At 41.3% G+C, this 20,233-nt stretch overlaps 2 protein-coding genes across 4 annotated transcripts in view; one reads left to right on the top strand and one right to left on the bottom strand.

Moving 5' to 3' along the window:
* The window catches only part of camk2d1 (calcium/calmodulin-dependent protein kinase (CaM kinase) II delta 1), a gene marked incomplete at its 3' end in the record, with an annotated part of 71,292 nt that extends 59,757 nt beyond the window's left edge, over window positions 1-11,535 (top strand). Inside the window, exons 14-19 of one of the 2 annotated variants that reach the window (XM_083992689.1) lie at window positions 1,608-1,667; window positions 3,654-3,698; window positions 4,635-4,683; window positions 10,074-10,170; window positions 10,270-10,364; window positions 11,303-11,535. In XM_083992689.1, the coding sequence (XP_083848815.1) occupies window positions 1,608-1,667; window positions 3,654-3,698; window positions 4,635-4,683; window positions 10,074-10,170; window positions 10,270-10,364; window positions 11,303-11,535 (579 nt within the window). The remainder of the gene's footprint in view (window positions 1-1,607; window positions 1,668-3,653; window positions 3,699-4,634; window positions 4,684-10,073; window positions 10,171-10,269; window positions 10,365-11,302) is intronic. The other variant, XM_083992690.1, reaches the window with a different exon arrangement.
* Window positions 11,536-16,355: 4,820 nt separating this feature from the next.
* The window catches only part of ank2b (ankyrin 2b, neuronal), a gene marked incomplete at its 5' end in the record, with an annotated part of 73,811 nt that continues 69,933 nt past the window's right edge, over window positions 16,356-20,233 (bottom strand). For both annotated transcript variants that reach the window (XM_083992671.1, XM_083992670.1), the window contains 6 exons: window positions 16,356-17,086; window positions 17,889-17,980; window positions 18,160-18,348; window positions 18,442-18,606; window positions 18,698-18,781; window positions 19,265-19,354. In XM_083992671.1, coding sequence (XP_083848797.1) covers window positions 16,810-17,086; window positions 17,889-17,980; window positions 18,160-18,348; window positions 18,442-18,606; window positions 18,698-18,781; window positions 19,265-19,354 — 897 coding nt within the window. In that variant the 3' untranslated portion in view covers window positions 16,356-16,809. The remainder of the gene's footprint in view (window positions 17,087-17,888; window positions 17,981-18,159; window positions 18,349-18,441; window positions 18,607-18,697; window positions 18,782-19,264; window positions 19,355-20,233) is intronic.

Here is a 20,233-nt window from a genome sequence, read left to right as displayed (position 1 = left end):
CTGAAATTCGACAGTTCACTGTCTAATAAATGTCTTTTTGTCCAGATAAAACTGCTAATTTCAAAGTGGCTCTGCATTAAAAATGGGAGCAAAAAGAAAAGTGTTTTTTTTAAATATTTTTGTTCATTGAAAAGAACGTATTCAGTTCCATCCAAAAGAAATGTAAATCTTTTTTTAATGTTGGTCCCAACATTTAAAAAAAGCTGTCTGATGGGATAGCTAGCTAATATTCCAACCATAAAACACATCAATATCACTGAATGCATCGTTTTGAAATCCTTTTTTCTTACCTAAACAGATACATTCTCAAAATAATCTAATGCAGCGTCTGAATCAATCTCATATTTGGCCTGAGCAGAAATGAACATTGATGGATATGATTTTCCGTAGTCACACCAGATTATTAGGAAAACCCAGCTCATAAATCACTGAATCCAAAACCAATCTACTGTGATAAAAGAACCAATCTTGTGCTGATTAAATTGGGTGTAAAGTTAAAGGAATGGTTTTGATGTTTTGGTAGTCATACATACCAGTACATTACAGAGCTGTGTGTTACTGAGCTCAAGGCCACGGGACCAGATGTGCTGGTGTCCACAGTAACAGGCCTCAGTCATGCAGCGTGTCTCCAGCCTGAGAGCAAACATTAGAGGAGCTGCACCATCTAGTCCAGAACGGATCAGATCAAAACTTTCACTTTCTTCTCCTTGAACAAGCTGTTCAAAGCTAACAGATCAGTGTGGGTGTCATGTTGCTTTGAAGAAACACACCTGACGCCAGAGATTCAAGTTTATCACAGAACAAATGCTAGTTTGTTTATTCATATTTGTGTGTTTGTGATTTGGACATCGTGGGATTTTAAATTCTATTTCTGTCCAATTTGCATATCGTAGCTCACCGAAACCAGCCTGTAGTTTGCATAGTGGCACAGTCTCTCAGTACACAATCTCTCAGATGTGTGTGAGTTCAGACTACAGACTGTGTGTGTATCCAGTTGGGTTTACCAATTGGAAAAAGCATGATTTTTGGGTCAGTGGGTCAGTTGGTCAGCCCCCAAACAATAACTTGACATCTATCTAGTGGGGTCCAAAATCTGAGGCCACTTTCCCATTGGTTTCAGACTTTTGGACCCCACTGTGGACATGTATCTATACTGTTGAGCTGATAAGGGTTTTCAGGCCATATGACCTGAAATCTTCTCAAACCTTCTCCTGGATCTTTGTTTTAAGTTAACCATTAAACTAATAATAGCATAAAGTAAATGTAGAATCACTTAGATTGGTACCTAATGAATCACTCTTGTGCAGAGAATTGGGTCATTAGCTTGACTCTGGACGTGTGTGTCTTCATCTACTTCCATAGGCCTCTGCTATAACTGGGTTTCTGACTCGTACGATACGTATGAACTCATACGACTTCATATGAAGTGGTTAACGATGGTTTATTTGCCCTCCCTGTTCAAACATCTGTGTGTGTATGTGTGTGTGACTCCCTGAGGGGAGCTGGTTTTCCCTCCACAGCAGCTGCTTGTGTTAAGAGTCTGAACACTGAGGCTTGTCACTTCTGCCCTGTCCCGTCTGTACCTGTGTGTCGACTCTGTTCCTCAGATCAACAACAAGGCCAATGTGGTCACCAGCCCCAAAGAGCCTGTCCCCACTCCTTCACTGGTACACTGTCTGCCTGCCTGCCTTGCTGTCTGTGTGATTGCATGACTGTATCTGCCTAACTATATATATGTGCCTTTCTCACTTTTTCATCTGTGGTGATTGTGTTTTTGTTTTTTTGTTTTTCTTCATGAGGCTGAAGCTGAAAAACCACAGTTGTCTTTAGTGGTTGTGTAATATTTGTCGTCCATATTTGGATTCACGTTGCTGTACATGGGCTACATTCTCTGTTGTTGATGATGGCTATGATAACGGCCACATTGAGGCCGTTGCATTAGCTGTGGCTAATACGCTGTTGCCACACGTCAAGTGTTGGTCAAACTAGAGACAACACTGACTTGTAATTGAGGCTTTGTCCACACTGAAGGCCACTGTCGGATCCTCTTTCTGCCAGTTCCTGACAACCTCCAACAGTAGTTGTATAGTGAGTGAACAAGAGAGGACCCAGGACAGTTCCCTGTGGAGCCCCACCCACTGTCCCTTTCAATTTCAATTTCAGTTGAGTTTTATTTGTGCAGCACCAAATCATAGTAAACAGTGTCCTAAAATGAATTAATGTAGAAAAGATAGAAGCACACCTACAGACACAGAGCTGCTAGCCAACTGGTAAAAACTGGCATGTCACATCTGTAGGGATTGTGTGTTTTTAAAAACTTGCTAAACAGCAGCTCTTCGACCTGGTTGGCATCATGGTGACGTGTGTTAGTGAGCTCTGAAAGACGTTACAGGAAAGAAAGAGGTTAAGAAATTAGTAGGAAGGGGCTGCAATCCATTGCAAAAACGATCAGTATCGGACGTGGATTCAGAGGAAACTTGCTGTGAGGCAGAGGCCCGACTAAACTAACAGGCTAACATATGAAAACATAGCTATGTTAGCTTTCATTTCTAGCTGAATTAGCTGTCGAGGTTAAACCAACTGACGTGTTTCTGTGTAAATATAGAAACAGGATGTTTTAGGTCTTTTAATTACGTATTAACAATTAACTGTGCCGCTCAGACACTACTAGCATCTACTGGACACTTTGTGACGTTTTTTCATGCATGATTGACATTTAGAAATCAATAGGTCCATCTTAAATGTCAATTTGATAACTGACTATTTCATTTGGTTCATAACTGCAGATATTTTATTTCATTACTTACTGCATCTCTTGTGATCGAATCTCACTTGAAATAGTCAAATATTTTTGCTTCATGAGGAAACTGCAGTGTAGAGGATGTCAGTGGTGTTGGTCCTTCAGTGTGGACCAGCACGTAGGCTACGTCTATATGTCCGCAATGCTAACAGAAAGTGACCACATGTGGCCCGGACCACCTCAGTAGCCTATAAGACTTAATGGGATCTCCAGTGCGTCCTCAGTGGATCTTGGGGGCGTTGACACCTGATCTTGGATCTCTAAGGTCTGATGTTAACAGCAAGACCCGAGAGGGTTCATGTCATAACAACTTTATCCTTGTGGGGTTTCAGTGACTGTTACATCATGTCAGACAGGACGTGGTGAGACAGCGCCGTGTACAGCAATAGCATGCACTGTACTTGTGAGTGGGCGATTGATCCCGACTGTGAACGTCTGTTTCCTTTCAGCTTCCTTTTAATCTCTTGAGAGTAATACAGCTCTGTGTTTGATGTACTGTTTGTGCCGTACATCTGAACCTGTCCTTGGTGTTTAAAGCTGGAGACACAGTGTTTTTGTTTTACTCCTAACAGACTTCAGATCTGTACAGTGTCTGTGTTTGGTGTCATTTGCCGTTGTCTTGTTGGGTAAAAAATGTGTGATTCTTTAGCGAGACATCCAGGGAATCGTCGCAGCTCCATTGTATCCGATGGTGTCGTGAGCAACTTCATTTCACTACAAGTGGCAAATCTGTAAATCCCCCCACCATCCCTCCATCACCACCTTTTTTATGTTGTTTTCCTATTCTTTCTTTACTAAATACCTGTTTGTCACCTTTCCTCCTGACTCCCCACTGTTGGTCCTCTCAAATCAGGAGCCTCAAACCACAGTTATCCACAACCCTGCTGACGGAAACAAGGTATACGCTAATCCCAGGCCGTAGTTTGCTGCCGAAGTAGAGTAGAAGCCTCAGTGTTGCTTCATAAATGTTTGTGCATCAGTGGATGTTTCCCACAGTTGGAACCATGGATTTTTCTGTACAATACTGCATGCTGGTGTAAACTCTTGAAAAGCATGTCGTCCTTTAACTCCATCATCGCTCATCTACGCTATTTCTGGAAATAATGTAAGATATTCCAATATTTCAGGAGATAAAAATGGGTTCCTGTAAGACCTTTTTGGAGAAGCATGTGCTGCCATTGTTGTGTTAACATCTCAGTCGGTTGTACGGTGCTGTGACAAAGGGATTATGCATGCTCTTGGAACATAACAGAGGCCCTGCGATGGTGTGCGTGGATACTAAAGCTGTTCCAAGCTAAATCCTTAACAGAGCGGCCCGGGGTCCATCTCCTGTGCCTGGGTGTTTTTTTATGGATCTACATGATCATGTATAATCCATAAGAGGGAACATATGCGCATGCTTGTATTCTTTGCTTGGTGCAGTGACATGGTGGCGTCATTTAGTGTCACATGATGTGTTTTTGTGTTGTAGAGTCGTATATAAAGATAGTGCTGCTGTTAGCTAGTTAATCGCTACTGTTTATATACATGTATTGATGCAATGTACAGGTTTGTGTTCAATGTCATGGGTTTTCTATGTGTATGTTTCAAAGGGATGAAAATAAAGCTTAATTTTGTCAACATTTTTAACATTGATCTGAGAATACATGACCGTATCTGACCTACTTTACTTTCATGTAGCTGTTCTGTCCAGATATTGTTGTTGAGTCTGATCCTAGATCAGCCCGTAACACTGAGCAGACTGGATTCAGCCTGCGTCCTCCTGTGTGTTTGTGCTGTCCTGTCAGTCTGGTTCCACTCACGGCTCTTCTCTTTTTTATTTGTGGTTCGACAGGAGTCCAGCGAGAGTGCCAACACTACCATCGAGGACGAGGACGTGAGAGGTAGGAAGGTTTAGACTGACGGATACAGAGCAGCCTTCAAGTCTTTCCTCTAAAACTTTAAACTAGTCCTGACTTTCACTTCACTTTTCTTCTTTCTCTCTGCTTGATCTTATTATCTCTCAGTGGAATAACCATCTGTTTGACAGATTGTTGCATGTTGCATTCTCATTGTCTTTAAGTCTCAAAGTTTCTGCATGTTTCATTTGTTATGGTTCATATTTCTTCACTTTCATCATATCATGTAAGACTGCAATATCTCCTGTCAGTGCAGTTCTTTGCACAACACCCCTCCCACTGTGATAATATGAAACCTTGCAATATTTGAACTGGACTGTACTGAGACACCAACTTGGATGTTAACAGGTGCCCACTTTGCCCTGTCAGTGCTCCAGCCTTAATATGACTCTTTGTTTGTTTGGTCTGGTCTGGTCCAGGTGAGGAGTTTGTACTTGGAGCATTTTCCACTTGGAATTTTTTTCTCAGTGTGAAAACAAACTGAACCGAGTGAACCAAAGTGCATCATCACAAACCATGTGATGTCACCAGATTGTCTGGTGAGAGCAGGAAAGCAAACAGAAGAAACTTCCGAGCTCTGAGTCTGAGTGGGTTCGTCATCGTTGCACCCAAAACAAACTGCTCCGGAGTTCCTTTAGAACCAGACTGAGAAAATCTCCTCAAAATGGTCTTGGTGTGATTGTGTCGGTTTTCATCCAAATGCACGAAACAAATACATGTAGGACTAAGGACAGGAAACAAACCAGGCTTTGGTTTAACTGGGGTAAAAAGCACAACTCATTTAGGTTCAATAAGAAAAGTTGTTGGAGTCTTTGGACACCAGACTACGACCCTGAGCATTCGTAAGAATCTTAAACATATGTACATACATATGTGTTTGTGTTGTGAGGTACTTTTTAGTATTTTACCAGCAACAAAACACAGAGGGATGAAGGTGAGGGAGACTTGTGCTCATGCTGAGTGTAGTGAATCTCTGCATCTCTCTCTCCGTGTCTTTGAAAGTGGACCTTCCACATCTGTCAGACAAATAAGATTTGTATTACAACATTACTAACATCTGACAAAGCCTCAGCCTCCTTCAGCTGCTCATGTTCATCTCCTGCAGAGAGTGTGTGTGTGTAACAACATGCTGTATACGCGCTCATTCTTCCAGTCCATACACTGACCCATTAAGGGACACGCCACTGCCCTTTACAATGGCCTCCATTATGATCCGTGGATGATGGGGGTGGTGAGTCCTCGATGCTTCAGTAACTTCATTCAGCGGAGCTTTGAAATCGCTCTACTTAACGGGTTTATCCCTCATCAGTGATTTCACGCCATCCCGAGTACAACTGATCTTCTGTCTCCACGCCGCGCTCTCAGTCGGCCTTCGAGGAAGCCCCCAAATTTTTTTGTGATGCTCGGAGAAATTTTTAACAATGACATTTTGCCGGTTTCACAGTGGTCTCTTTGTGGAGACGTGGGAAGAGAAAAGTGCAGGGATTTTAGTGAGGGGAAAATGAAATGTGACTCATCTGTTTATACATGGATGATGTACGGTTGGTGTCTAATTAAAGTGGCCAGCTTCTTCTCTTTGGTTGAAAGATGATGTCGTGATGAGGAGCCGTTTGTTTGGTGGAGGACTGGAAGATCTGCTGAAGGTGTTACCGATGGAGCACTTCAGCTACAGCTAAATAGCTGAATTAGCTAAACAGCATGTGACTGAGTGATGAAGTTACACCATTGGTTTGTTGGTCTTGGCTCAGAACATCTGACTTTTATAGATCCTTTAGAAAAAAAACAGTGTAAGGTCGGGTTTCCCTTCTGCAGATGCATCTGTGATCATGTTATAGTAAAATCCATCAGCTCAGTTTCTGTTTTTAACTGACATGTTGATGATGTTATCATGGTTGTTATTGGTTTTTAGCAGCAGCTCTAATAGGACACAAACATAGCAACTGAAAAATAAAATATGCCAACTAGAATAACCTTTTTGTGAATGTAACGGCATTAAAACCCTGTATATTTGAGTAGAGCTGATGATGATTAGTTTTAACCAAAACTAAAATGTTAAAGCAGAAGTGAGTGGTCCGGTCGTTTTCGCTAATGATGCGTTCCAGGCAGGCTTTTGAAATCGTAAATTACAGCTTCAAGTCACAACTTACGACTTTGTAGCGTTCCAGGCAACCCACTCGTGTTTTTCCGACCTGTTTTACCGGTGAAAGTCACTATAACGGCCACTCGTAACTTCCGACCGGTGAACTCGTACCAGATTGAACTGGTACCACTTCACGGTCGGAAAAATACGAGTTTCCTTGAACGCACCATAACAGTCACTCGTCCCTACGTCGCCACATTCACGGCGTTCCTTGGCTGCACACACAGCCCTGCATGCCGTTCTCTCTCCTCATTGGATAAAAACTGTAGGATACGATAAATGTTTTCTCTTCGGCTCAGAGCAGAGCAGAGGGACTGAGAGACCCGTGTTTCAGTCCAAACACTCTATGTAAGTGATTGCTGTCGGAAGATATAACTATTTAAGACTTATATTAACACAAATATATCACTCACTTCTGCTTTAAGTACAGTAACAACCATAGAAAAAACAATACTATTTCAATGTTGGGTTTTAGTTTCTTCTACTGCCCCCTAGAGGCCAAAGACTTACTGATAGGAGATAAAACCAAACTTTATTTTTTAGTGTGAATTTTATAGGTTCATAATTTTTCTCTCAATCTGTTCCCAACTTTTCTAAACAGCCAAACTTTTCCTTTAATGCTGATCTAAATCTATGAAGCTCCTGCATCATCAACACTCACCTCATCTCAACATTTCACTCTGTCCAAACTCTGTCTTTTCTCAGCTGCTCACAGAACTCATCACTTCCTGCTTTTCATGTGTTCTTCATTTCACCTTTTCCTTTTTTCTCCATTTTTTATTTCTTCTTTTTTTTCATTCCTGTGTTGTCCATCTGCCAATCATCTCAGAGCGCCCTCCCTCCTCCAGCTCTCAAATCTACCATCTGAAGGACTTACATCAGCCCACCTCTCACTTAGAGCGCTCCCCCTCCACCTCCGCCTGCTCCACCTCCTCTTCCTCCTCCTCCTCCTCCTCCTCCTCCTCCTCCTCTTCCTCTTCCTCTTCCTCCTTCTCCTTCTGCTGGTACTCTCCCAGTGTGTGGCCCAGTGCTGAGGAGTGCTGCCAGTACATCCTGTGGGTTCTGGTGGCCGCCTACCTGCTCCTCTTCTTCACATCTACCTTTCTGGTCTTTTACTCTGACCATCCTACCACATGCCACTGCAGGCCCCATCACACCCCCACCCAGGGGCCTGTGCCCCTGCCTAACATGGGCCCCGCCGACTCCCAGTGTAAGTTCCCTGGAGGAAGCTGGGACCCCCGAGCTCCTCCTCAAATCTGAACAACCTGAACAAGACGTAGAACTGACGCACTAAATTTAGAAAATCTAGTAAAGTCTATGTGACAAATGAGTGTAGATGAATTTGTTACCTATTTACTTTAGGTAAAATTATGAAGTAGATACACACTAGCTGCTGTGGTAGAGTCTTTATTAGTAGAATCAAAAAATGTTCTGTCTGGCAAAGTCCCAAACATGTCATGAATGAGTTCAACAAGAATCAAGAACGTCAGGAACAGGTCTCAAACCTGGAAATCAGAGGTGTTTTTCTCACCTCCTGTTCCCTCGTCCTGAAGCCTCTGGTTTGGTGAATGTGTTTCTGGTTGGATGATTGACATCTATGATAACTCTACAACATAATGTACGTAGGTGCAGTCATGGTTGGAAGATCAGTTTACTGGTTGCCAACACGTGTCTAGAGGAGTTGGTTTAGTGTTGGTGATTGTAGCACAAACACTTCAATTGATGAAGAAAAAATCCTATTTAATAAGGAGGCACCAGACCTCAGGGGACGACGGCATTATTGAATGACTTTATTGATTAGTCTCATATCAGAAGCTGTGACCTCTTGGTTTAATGGATCTGTAGAAGAACCCAACAAGACAATGAAGAGAATTAGACTTCTGACTACAGAGAGGAAAGCAGTCTCTGCATTTGCCTCTAAAACAACTCTGTCTGGTAACGCTCTGTTATTATCTCATAACGTGGTGAATGTGCAGGTCACAACTTGTCCACAAAAGCGTTTTGGAGTTGTTGGATTGTGTATTTGATGAGTTTGATGAGGGAAACCAAGAAATCCCTTGCGCCTCCGTAGCGTAGCTCTGAGCAGCTCGCGGCTCTGCTCCGCCGTTCTAAAAATAGCTTGCACCGACTATTAAAGGTAACGAACCTACTCCTAAAACTATAGGGATAATGGCAATGGGCCAGTTTGCCAAAATGTTGAACTATCCCTTTAACATCTGTTGTGTGAAGGACGTTGATTGTTTGGTCTTGAAGTTTGTTATTGGTTATTTCAGCCACTCTGCAGGATGGAAACCTGGGATCAAGCAGTTGCATAGGAACACCATTAATGTTAGAGAACAGTCTCAATTTTTGCTCAATGTTACTTTCAAATAACAATCAAAAACATAAATAATCGTATTTTTCTAAGTGGAGATCTGGTTTGTTTTCTCCTCTGGAGCTTCAACAGTTAACCGTCGGTCCTGTCTATGTACTGAAGCGAACTTATCTCCAGTCTGAACATCTAATCAGCAGAGTGTTTGCTTTTTGCAAAGTAAAGTCCACCACGGGTGTTTCAGCTGCACCGCGGGCCTTCTCACTGAACCGGCCAATCAGAGCAGAGGATTCTGTTTTCTGTCAAACGGTGTCGTCTTCTTCTGCTGCTGTTTGTCCTCTGCTGTTGTGTAACTGCTGGAGCTGCAGCTGTTGCACTGCTGGGTCTGGACTTTAGTGCAGCAGGAACATGTGTGGTCTCTCAGCTGGTCTGGTCCTGGTTCTGGTTCTGGTTCTGGTGTCAGTAGAGACAATGAGTGCTCAGCTCGGAGAGAAGACTGTGAGTGTTCAGGTGTCGTGGAACAACTCTGGAATAGAGGCAGTGGAAGGTAAAGGTGCAATTAATTGGTGTGTTTTAGTGTGTTTTAGTGTGTGTGTTCCTTCATGTCACCGCTCATCTCCATGTTGACCTTGTAGCCACGACAACAGCACTTACTCTGTCCACTCATTGTCTCCTAGCTTTCCTACTTAGCATGAAAGGTAACTTTGATGTTGTCACGTGTTGAACCATCGACTCTCTCCGCTCCGTCCTCCGTCATGTTTGACTTGTGGTTTTCAAGCTGCTGTGACTCCTGGACCTCCTGATGTTTAGTTGTTGTGATGTTGGACACACCTTGTCCTTATTGGTCCTTTTTCGTTGTTTTTTAACCCTTAACTCATCCTTCTTTTGATTTATCTCCGTTGGTTCTGTTTGCGGCTCTGACCCGATGTTCTCTGTGTCTCTCAGCTCGTAAGCAGGAGATCATCAAAGTCACCGAGCAGCTGATCGAGGCCATCAACAACGGAGACTTTGAGGCGTACACGTGAGTTCAGCCGGTGAAACATCAACAACCTGACACAACTACACATATAACAACGGATATTAAAGTGTGACCTGCTCTCTGGGTGTCGTGGTGTTTCAGGAAGATCTGTGATCCCGGCCTCACGTCCTTCGAGCCCGAGGCCTTGGGGAACCTGGTGGAGGGAACCGACTTCCACCGCTTCTACTTTGAGAACGGTAAAGATGAAAAGATTCTGTGTCAGTGTGATGATGAAGCTTTAAAGAACGACTCACACAGGGTGAAGAGGTTCTTAAGATCGTGGTAACAGGTTATTTAAAGAAGCAGCTCTCTCATTTACTGTAGCTGCACTGATTTTTATCCCCCTGAACACAGGCTGCCATGGAAACCTGTAGGTGGATCTACAGGAACTTTTTTCATGGTTCCCCATTAAAATGTTCTCATATACGTCACTACATTATATCTTTATAACTGATTTCTGTATCATTTCTGCTCTGTCAGTCTTAATCCACTGAGGGTTAGACTGACCCACTCAGACCCACTCTAAATGTTAACCTGTTAGGCAACATAAAGTGTTTGAATTTTTTTTAAAATTATTATTATATATTATTTTAATTTTATTACTATATTTTTGGGGGGCCGCCTGCAGTGAGGACTGTAGCCTCAACACATGGGGCGGCCGCTCCACCAAGTGAGCTAAACACCGCCCCAAGTGTTAGAATTTAGGAAAAAATATTATAATTGGTAGTGTTATAATTAGTTTAAGTCATTTTTTAATAAATACATTCAAATTCCTATTATTACATTTTAAAAGATGTAATTTTTTTTTTTACAGTTTTTTTTTTTTTTTTTTTCAACCATGATAAATGAACTGTGTTATAAATGAAATGTGACATTTATTTATTATCTAAACAAACACATTTTTATGTGGTGGATATTTTATGTCATTATTATTGAAATACTAATCACAAGTTGGGTCCCATTGATGATTACTGTTTCTCATTGATTAGTTATAATAACAATATCAAATTCATTTCACAAGAGGAACACAAATCAGCAGACACACTGTTGTAAACAATTAAGTGTGAACAGGAAGTCCTCACCAGTGGACGCTTCATGTCTCCTCACCGTCCTCCGTCTCCTCTGTCTCCTGCAGCTCTGTCTAAGGGGAAGCAGCCGATCCACACCATCCTGCTCAACCCCCACGTCCACCTGATCGGGGACGAAGCCGCCTGCATCGCCTACATCCGCCTCACGCAGTACATCGACGGCAACGGCATGCCGCGCACCATGCAGTCGGAGGAGACTCGCATCTGGCATCGCCGCGACAGCAAGTGGCAGAACATCCACTTCCACCGCTCCGGCTCACCCACCGTGCCCACCAAGTAAGACCGAACACACGGGAGGTCGTTTATAGATGAATAAACAATAAATACAAGTTTTATCTGGTGACTAATCCGCCTGTGATTGACCTGTGTTTCAGTTGAGAGGACGACCTTCGACGACAAACACCCTCCAGCCTACAGCCGTCAGCTGACAAGACCCCGCCCACAAGTGTCCATCCAGTCCCCGCCCACGATAGCTAGAGCTCCGCCCCCTCTCAGTGTGTTGTTTACATATTGTCGCTGCTGGACTGAAGATTATTGTACACATTGTGGAAAAAAACAAAACAAAACAAAAAGCGAGGGATAATATCTGACGAATATCATTTTGTAGTGAGAGTGTGTGACGTTTATTACAGGAGATTCTCATCCACAGCATGTTTTAATATGCAGAGGTTTTTTTTTTTTTTTTTTAGATGAACATGTTTTAAATATAGAAACGGTTTCCAGAGGAGCCGCTCGTCCCAGGTGATTGATTGATTTTTAACAGGCCGGTCAAAAATATGTGAAACTTCCGGTTATCATGTAGTGAGTTTTCCAGTTGAATATTGCACATATTGAAGACTCATGCTGTTGTGATGTTTTATTTTTTATTTTTTGGCCTTTTGGCACAATGACCAGTATAATCACATATCTGCTTTTTACTCATGTACGTTTTCAGGTTTGCCATCATCTATAGAAGCTCGGACACACAAGCTCGCTTTTTGTTTGGTGACGTGTAGGTTGTTTTTTGGTAATCGATGTAAAAAATCTCTTTTACTTAATCTTTAGCGGTTTCCATGTGAACAGAGTGGGCTGCTTTTACAAGATCTGTTTTTCTGGTTTGATAGGAATTTTAAACTACATGTGTAAAAAAAGGGAAAACGAGTTGAAACAGCAGCACGTGAGAAGAGTCTCTTACCATAGAATGTAAACTATAGATACGAGTAATGATAAAAATGATAAGGCCATTCTGACTTTTTCCAGTTAAATCATATTTTCATAAATTAAGGAGATCATTATGTGAATTTCAGTTCTATTTTCTTTATGTTTACTTTTTATATCGTGATTGTTGATGCTCGTCCTCCCATAATTACTCCGCTTCCCTTTTTCATCTCCTTTAAACCTGGATTGGTGGTTTCTGTTTTCCTGTATTAGACCTTTTATTGCATGTTCTACTTGTATATGCCAACGTTTTACACTGGACAGGACGAAAAAGTAGAATCAGCATGTTCACACTGACATGAGTTATTGATTCACGTCGAGCTGAATAGTTTGGTTCTGGAAGTTCTTGATTGATTTTTAATTTTTCTTTTTTTCATGGCCAGAAAGACTCACTAGTAAATCCCCTCTCTTGTAGTTATTGATATGTTACTATAATTCTGTTAATGTAGTCACAGTGTTGAGTTAAGGCACGGGGGGATTTGTTGGCATCACTGACGGGTTTATGTTAAAATTCACACTCTCACACACACAAAAAAATGGAAATGTATAATTCCAGCACGGGGTAAAAGGGAGCAGCCATGTTCAAAGATGAAGTCACAGGTGTTTTACTTTAGTTTTTTGTTTGTTGTTTTGCTTTTTGGTAAATAAGGAATGACATCACTGACACGCCACACTGTTAATCTTTCTAAGATGTGCTGAACGTGATTGGACACTGGTGTATAATGTTACAATGATGGGACAAACCTGATGTATGTTTAAGAAATATCAAATAAAACGTGTGATTTATGCCAAATGAGTTGGTTTGTTCAGGTTTCAGTTTGTCTTGTTTTGAGGTACAAATTCTTTTGCTACAAAGACTGATCATTATTGTTAACATCATTTAGATGGTGGATATGGCCCAATAGTACTACCGACACAATGTGAAGAGCCAAAGGAACCAAAAAAGTGCTTTTTTCAAATCTTTGTAACGTGTTTCTCAACCTCGATCATAGCTTTAACACTGAAATCTCAGTTTCTACGCTGATGATACAGTTTTCTATATCTCTGACTCTACAACAAACAGGAATCTTCTTCTGTTTGTAATAGTGTTATACAGCACCACATTGATCTCAAACCAATAAAACACCATCAATATTTTTAAAGAAAACTTGGATATAAAGATATCACTCTCACCCTTTTGCTTAATTTCTTTAATTTTTCTCGCACAGCAGCAAAATATCTTAATGCATAATGCTGCACTTACGAAGGAAAATTTACTCGAGTGAAAGAATGAAAAAAATGGCTGCATTCTAAAAACTTTCCATTTGCCTTGCTTTTTCTATAATAATGTTAGTAAACCAAAAATTATTAAACCAACACTAAGGAACTTTTCAACCTTCATAAAATATTTTCATAACTTTTGTGATGATACATCGACTTACAACAAGTTGAATGACACCTCTGTCATGGTCTGAGGGGGTCTGTATCTCTTTCTCTGGCACTAAGCAGCTTTGAGGAGCATGGTAGGAACCCTGCTCTCACGCTAGTGTTCATGGGAAATGGAGTCTTCCTTCACTTTCACTTTTGCGAGTCACAACAAGGAGGGAACAGGCATAACGGCACTTTAGCAATGGATTATGTTTGTGTTTTCACTTTGAAATGATCCACTGGAAACAGAAACTTAGTTTTGATGTCTTTTGTTAATTTTAATGCAGGATATTTACAGGGCTTCACGCTAGTGTTCATGGGAAATGGAGTCTTCCTTCAGGCAAAACACTACCGCTTTGGTCCACAGGCGCCGCCAAACTCAACCAAAACTGAAAGTTCTTTAGTACTGCTTTAATAAAATTAGTCAGCCTGTATGTTTTGTAAACAGACTAATATTGAGCAACAATAACACAACAGATGAGTTTAAAATTACCTCATGTTTGAAAAGTGGATATAATGGGCTTATGACAAAAACTCAATAAAAATTGTATCTCTTGCTTGTATAAAGAAGTTCTTCAAAGAGAAAAAAAATCTTCACACATCTATTTTGACAGGTGCGTGGGAAAGGGACAAGCGGATCCAAACTTATATGTACAGAGAAAATCCCACACAATGTTCAACTTGCATGGATATTTTAATCGCGGCGACGTTTTGGTCCTTAGACCTTCATCAGGCAGAAAAAAACCCAATAAATAAATGAAGGTTTTATAAATATGTAGTTAGAGTTTTCCTTGTCACTTGGAATACGCTTGACAGGTGTGATGATAATCTTTCTCTGTCCGTCACTTCCTGTCATCACCTCTTCATTCTCCGTCAGAAAGAACAACATGACTTCACGTTTGACACATGTACAGTTTTATTGTTCTGCCATGTACACACTGCAGCTGCTATGCCTTGTTAGCGTTTCAGGTTTCTTTTTTTTCTTTTTTTTAGTAATAATTTGATAAAGTCATACATGCCCGCATAGATATTTGCACTGTTAATATGTATATATTGTTATCACCATGGAAACAAGATGCTCATTTAAAATCAAATCAATGGTCTCTTTTTGACATTTCTTTTATTCTTTCCATTGAATCACACTCAAACTAAATGGCAACGTGAGGATCGTATTGTTACATAAAGTCACCAGACATACTTCATCATCAGTCTGAACGCGTTTCAACTTTCAAATCAACACAACTTCAGCTTTTTTTTGTGTTTGCTTTTAGGTTTAGAAGACATTCAAACACACACTCAAACACACATCCCAACACACACACACACACACGCACACACACACGCGCACACTCTCAGGAGTGTACAGGGATCACCAACAGACAGCAATAAATAAACAAAGTACAGATGTGGTAACTGAAACCAGTGGAAGTCAGTGTTTGCTTGAGTTTTTAAGGTTGATGTGTCAAGACGTTGAGAGCGACGATAATAACAAGAAGAATTCAAACCAACAACAGCGATTAAAGCAAAGTGTCTATATGTCGTGTGTGTGATGGCTACAAATATAAAGGACAAGTCTGGTGTCGGTCTGTATTTCACTGGTGTCAACAAATCTCACGGAAAAACCCAAACGTAAAGTTTTGGTCGTGTCCTTAAAAAGCTGTAACAGATAATACATGATAAACGTAATGGCTCGGTTTAAATGTGACTTTTGGTGGAAAAACAACCTGGTAGATGCTTTTATTTCTTAAAATCCTCACTTCCTGTTTCCTGTTCACACCCTGATGATGTCATAATAGTTTTATCTCAAGCCACCAATAGGACATCATCAGGGTTACTTCCTCTAACAACTGTTGTCACTGGCAAGTAAAATGACTTATGATTTTAACTATACAATGATAAACCAATACATGTGTGTCCATGGTAACAACAGTGCAATTCACACAGGAAGGATGGATGGGAATTTTTCCATGAGGTTTGTTGACGATAAGTTAAATACAACGATACGACTGTGTGTATTACAAGGCTTCATGGAGGACAGGTAATAGAAGGAGAAGCAGCACATGTGAAGGTGGAGGGTGGAAACACAGACGGACGACAGGAAGCTAGAGGACGGTCGGGTTAAGTGCTCGATCGGAAACATTCCACGTCACTACTTCCTTTCTTGTAACACACACTTTATATATTTACACACACAGAGGCAGCGGCTCTCTGCGACGGATCCAACGTGAAATCATGACACAGGACAGACACGGTAACAGAACAAAACAAAACAAAAAAAAAGAACAAAAAACAAAACAAGGGCAGATGCATTATGGGAAGACAAAAGGTGTGCTCACACAGCCTTTGTAAACAGATCAGCAGGTTGATGTTTGGCTTTAAAAAGAGTCCATGATGATTCACACTTTCACTTCTCCTCCATGTGACATTAATCTCATCTGTACGGTGGCCATTCTCCAGCTGAATCGGTGCATGTACAGCAGGTTTAGGTGGACCTACGTATTAAATGCTTTGAATTCTTTTTTTTATTTTTATTTTTTTTATTACTTTTTCCCCATCCAAGCATGACTCTTTCATCTCCTCTATATACAAATGTTTACAAGAGTTCTTCAAGAAGAGGCCTGTGCGTGAAGGCGAAAAATGTCCCCGGTGATTTTAATCCACCTCCGGTGAAGTCGAAACCGTCGCCACAACACAGCAGCCGAAAAAAAGGTGAAGAAGACACGAAAAAACACAGAGAGTATCATCCCGCAAACGAAACAAACGGATAAAAACAAAAACAAGGGCGCGATCTTTGGTCACAAAAAGAGCGAATGAAACACAACGTGAAGGAAAGAAGAGGTAAAAGCACAAAATACTGCTTCGTCTATTTTCTGACAAAAAGAAGGGAACAGTCCGGCGACGCAGAGACGACAGGAGAGGACGCAGGGAGAGGATCTGTGGAAGCTGATGCTCAGTTTAAGCTCTCGTCCTCCTCCTCCTTCTTCTCCTTTCTTTCCTCCTCTTCCTCCTCCTCTTCTTCATCTTCCTCCTCTTCTTCTTCTTCTTCCTCCTCCTCCTTCTCCAACTCATCTTCACAGTAGCGCTGGAGCAGTCGGTGCAGGTGCTGCTGCAGGGCGTCGGGCTGCAGGGCGTCCGGGGTGTCGTCCACACGCTCCAGGTGCACGTGCTTCCCCAGGGCGTCCCTCACCACAGTCCTCTTCTGGGTCCGCGACTTACGCATCTGGCTTCTGCAGGAGGAACAAGACAAGCTGAGGCCACAGGAACACAGGCATATATACATGTTCTTCTCTCCTACGGAGGTCCAGAATCTAAATCATTTGAAAATCTGTTGATAATTTGTTCAAATTAGACAAATAAATTAGGTTTTTTTGTTGTTTTTTTGTTAACAACTTTTAATAAAGAAGATATTTTAAAATATTTTAGCATCAAACTGCCAATTCATGAAGTAATTATCTTTTTGTTTGTTTGTTTGTTTGAAAATTATGTTGTTTTTTTCCTCACAAAATATAATTTCATTTTTTAGAGGTTCCTTTTTTTATTTGTTTTTTGTGTTTTATCTATGAAATGTGCATAGTCACAGCTTTGGTCTGATACAGTTTGTAATCTTAAGAGTCTAAACTAAATTGATACTTATTAACAGTCTCCAAACTCACACCATGCAACGCTGGCTACATGAAATATTTCTGATCAAAACATTATTTCAACCTGTCTGTATTTTCATAGTTTTGGTCATCAGTTATGATAATATATAAAATAAATATTCATTTATTGCAGCAACAATAAAGGGTAATAAACTGAAACCAAGGACTTGTTTAAAGACACTATGTGTTTTAAATTATTACAATGAATGAGAATGACCGATGACTAAAATAACTAAAATAAGTTGACTGTAAAAAGACTTCCCCTGAAAAGTACAAAAATTGAGACAAAATCCAGAAGCTAAATGTTAACTACAAAGTGAAACCACTCCATGCTGCTGTTAAACTCTGAAAGTTGAGTTTTTTTTAACACTCTCATGCTGAATCCAACCTTCTGATCACAGAACCGTCATCCTGAACAACCTCTTTCTCTACTACATGAGGCACCAGAGCTTTCCCAAAGCCTCCGGCAAAACTCAAAGCCTGGAGGCGAAAGAACGAAGGAGGAGAGAGGACAGAGAGACAATGAACAACAGCAGTGGACTGATGTTTTTTTTTATTTTATTTTTTTAGAAAACACATGTTTCTAAAGCTGCAGCTCCTCCTCCTCTCCACAGTCTCACCACCTGCTGATGAAGTATCTGTGGTCTAGAGACACTGACCTTCTCAAAGTCCTCTCTGGCCGAGGGGAGGTCTGCAGCCAGCGAAGGGTCTCCCATCTGCTTCTCCATCCTCTCCCCTTTTATCACTGTCGTCTTGACAACCTTGCTGACCTTTCGACCCTGCACCGGCTCCATCTCGAACTGAGACGCCGCGGCGGAGCACAGGGCCAGAGGCTCCGAGAAGGTCAGCTGGAGAGAGGACGACAACAGACAGGTCGGTGCTGATCTGTGACTGTTAGCTGAAGCTGGACGATGATGATGATGATGATGCTACCCACTCACCTCCCTCTGGTCTCCCTCGCTGCGGAGCACCGTCCTCTTCACCACCCTGGAGACGGCGTCGCCCTCCTCGATCTGCACCGTCTCCTGGTGGGAGCCCTCGATGGTCACTTCCTGCGTCTCCGTGCCGTCCGCAGATACACATTTGTGGATTATCTTTCGTGTGATCTGGTGAAGACGGAAAGAGGGAAGGTTTGAATCAGAAAAAAAGACTTTAATTAACTACTCATCAGTGTAATTGTCGGATTTGGTCTCTTACTTTCTTAACGACCATGTTCCCGTGTTCGTCCGTGTACTTCTCCTCTGTGACGGTCTGTGCTGGGATGTCTGGGAGGTTATCACCCTGTCAAAACACAGAACACATGCTGTCAACTCACATTCATCACAATCCCGTATTAAATATACGAGCACAATCAAAGTGCATGCTGCCTCTATCAAAGAAAGCACTCCAAGCAACACACTTTACCCACTTAAATGATAATAAGCAGACCTCCAAATATATTTCGAAGACCCTGAGTGTGATTTTTTTTTTTACCTGATTGAAGCAAATTTCAAATCAAATCAACCAATAGTCAAAATTTTAAGTTAAATCTGCACATTACAGGTTTCATTTTTCCTTATCGAACCTTAAACATTTTTATAAAAGCAGAGAAAGTAGCATCAGACAATCAACAGCAGGAAACAAACAGCAAACAAAAAAGGTTAAAGGTCAAACATTTATTTAATAATCTGTGCGATAAGGTCACGTCCATCATAAACAAAGAGCACTAAGCGTGTGTTACCCTGCGTCACTCCAGAGCTGCACAGCTGCATCATGCTCATTTACCTGAATGATAACTCTGCGTCGCACCACCCTGGTGGTCAGCACCTCCTCCTCTGAGCTATCAGACAGCATCCCTAGTTCTTCTGCTATCTCCTGGTGGACAGCACCCTCACAGGTCAATACAACACATCTACACCGTGTCACCACAGCACAGCACACTCCTCCACCACGTCATCCCTCCTTTCTCTTTACCTCACTTCTACGTTTGCTTTCCAAAAAGCTTCTTCTTATATGAATGAATATGTAATGAAGGAATAAAATCAAATTTGATGGTCGTACACAAAGATGATGTGAGATGAAGAGAAGGTACAATGATGCAAAAACCAACTGAAATGAATTAACATGCAGATGGAAACCAGTGTGCGAAATAAGGCTGTCTGATGTGGATGATTCATGACACGACAAATCAAATCAATCAAAAAAGAAAGAAAAAACATTTAATAGCACCATTGTATGCAATTCGGCATCATAATGTCATAATCAGTTGTTAATAGATAGACTCACAACACAGCAAAGTGAAGGTCTCTAGATTTGTTATTCTTATTCTTTTATCTCTATATTTTACTGTTCTTAATGCTTTCTGTTTTTATAGTCATTTCCATATTTTATCATCCACTTATTCTCCAAGTGCTTTTTAAATCTCTAATGTATTCAACCCTTTGAGCTAGATCCATTGTATGAAAGGTGAACATGAGCTGGTAATTCACAAGTTGGGAGTTTTAAATACGTGGCTGATTCAGACCTAGGCTATATGCAACCTCCAACTTTTAAAAGGTATTTCGCACACTGATTAACAACAACAAGCATAATGCACAGGATGCGAACAGGTGCGGATGTGAACACATAAAAATGTTGCATTTTATTGAATATTTTCTTCATAGTAGCTCATAAATGTCACCAGAGCTGATTTTAACACACCACACCGTAAATGTCAAGAACCGCTTTCAATCACAAACGATGCAGTATTAAAGA

Source organism: Trachurus trachurus (genome assembly GCF_905171665.1).
Source record: "Trachurus trachurus genome assembly, chromosome: 18".
Lineage (NCBI taxonomy): Eukaryota > Metazoa > Chordata > Actinopteri > Carangiformes > Carangidae > Trachurus > Trachurus trachurus.
The sequence above is the reverse complement of the archived record's forward strand: the minus strand, read 5'-3'. Positions and strand labels throughout refer to the sequence as shown.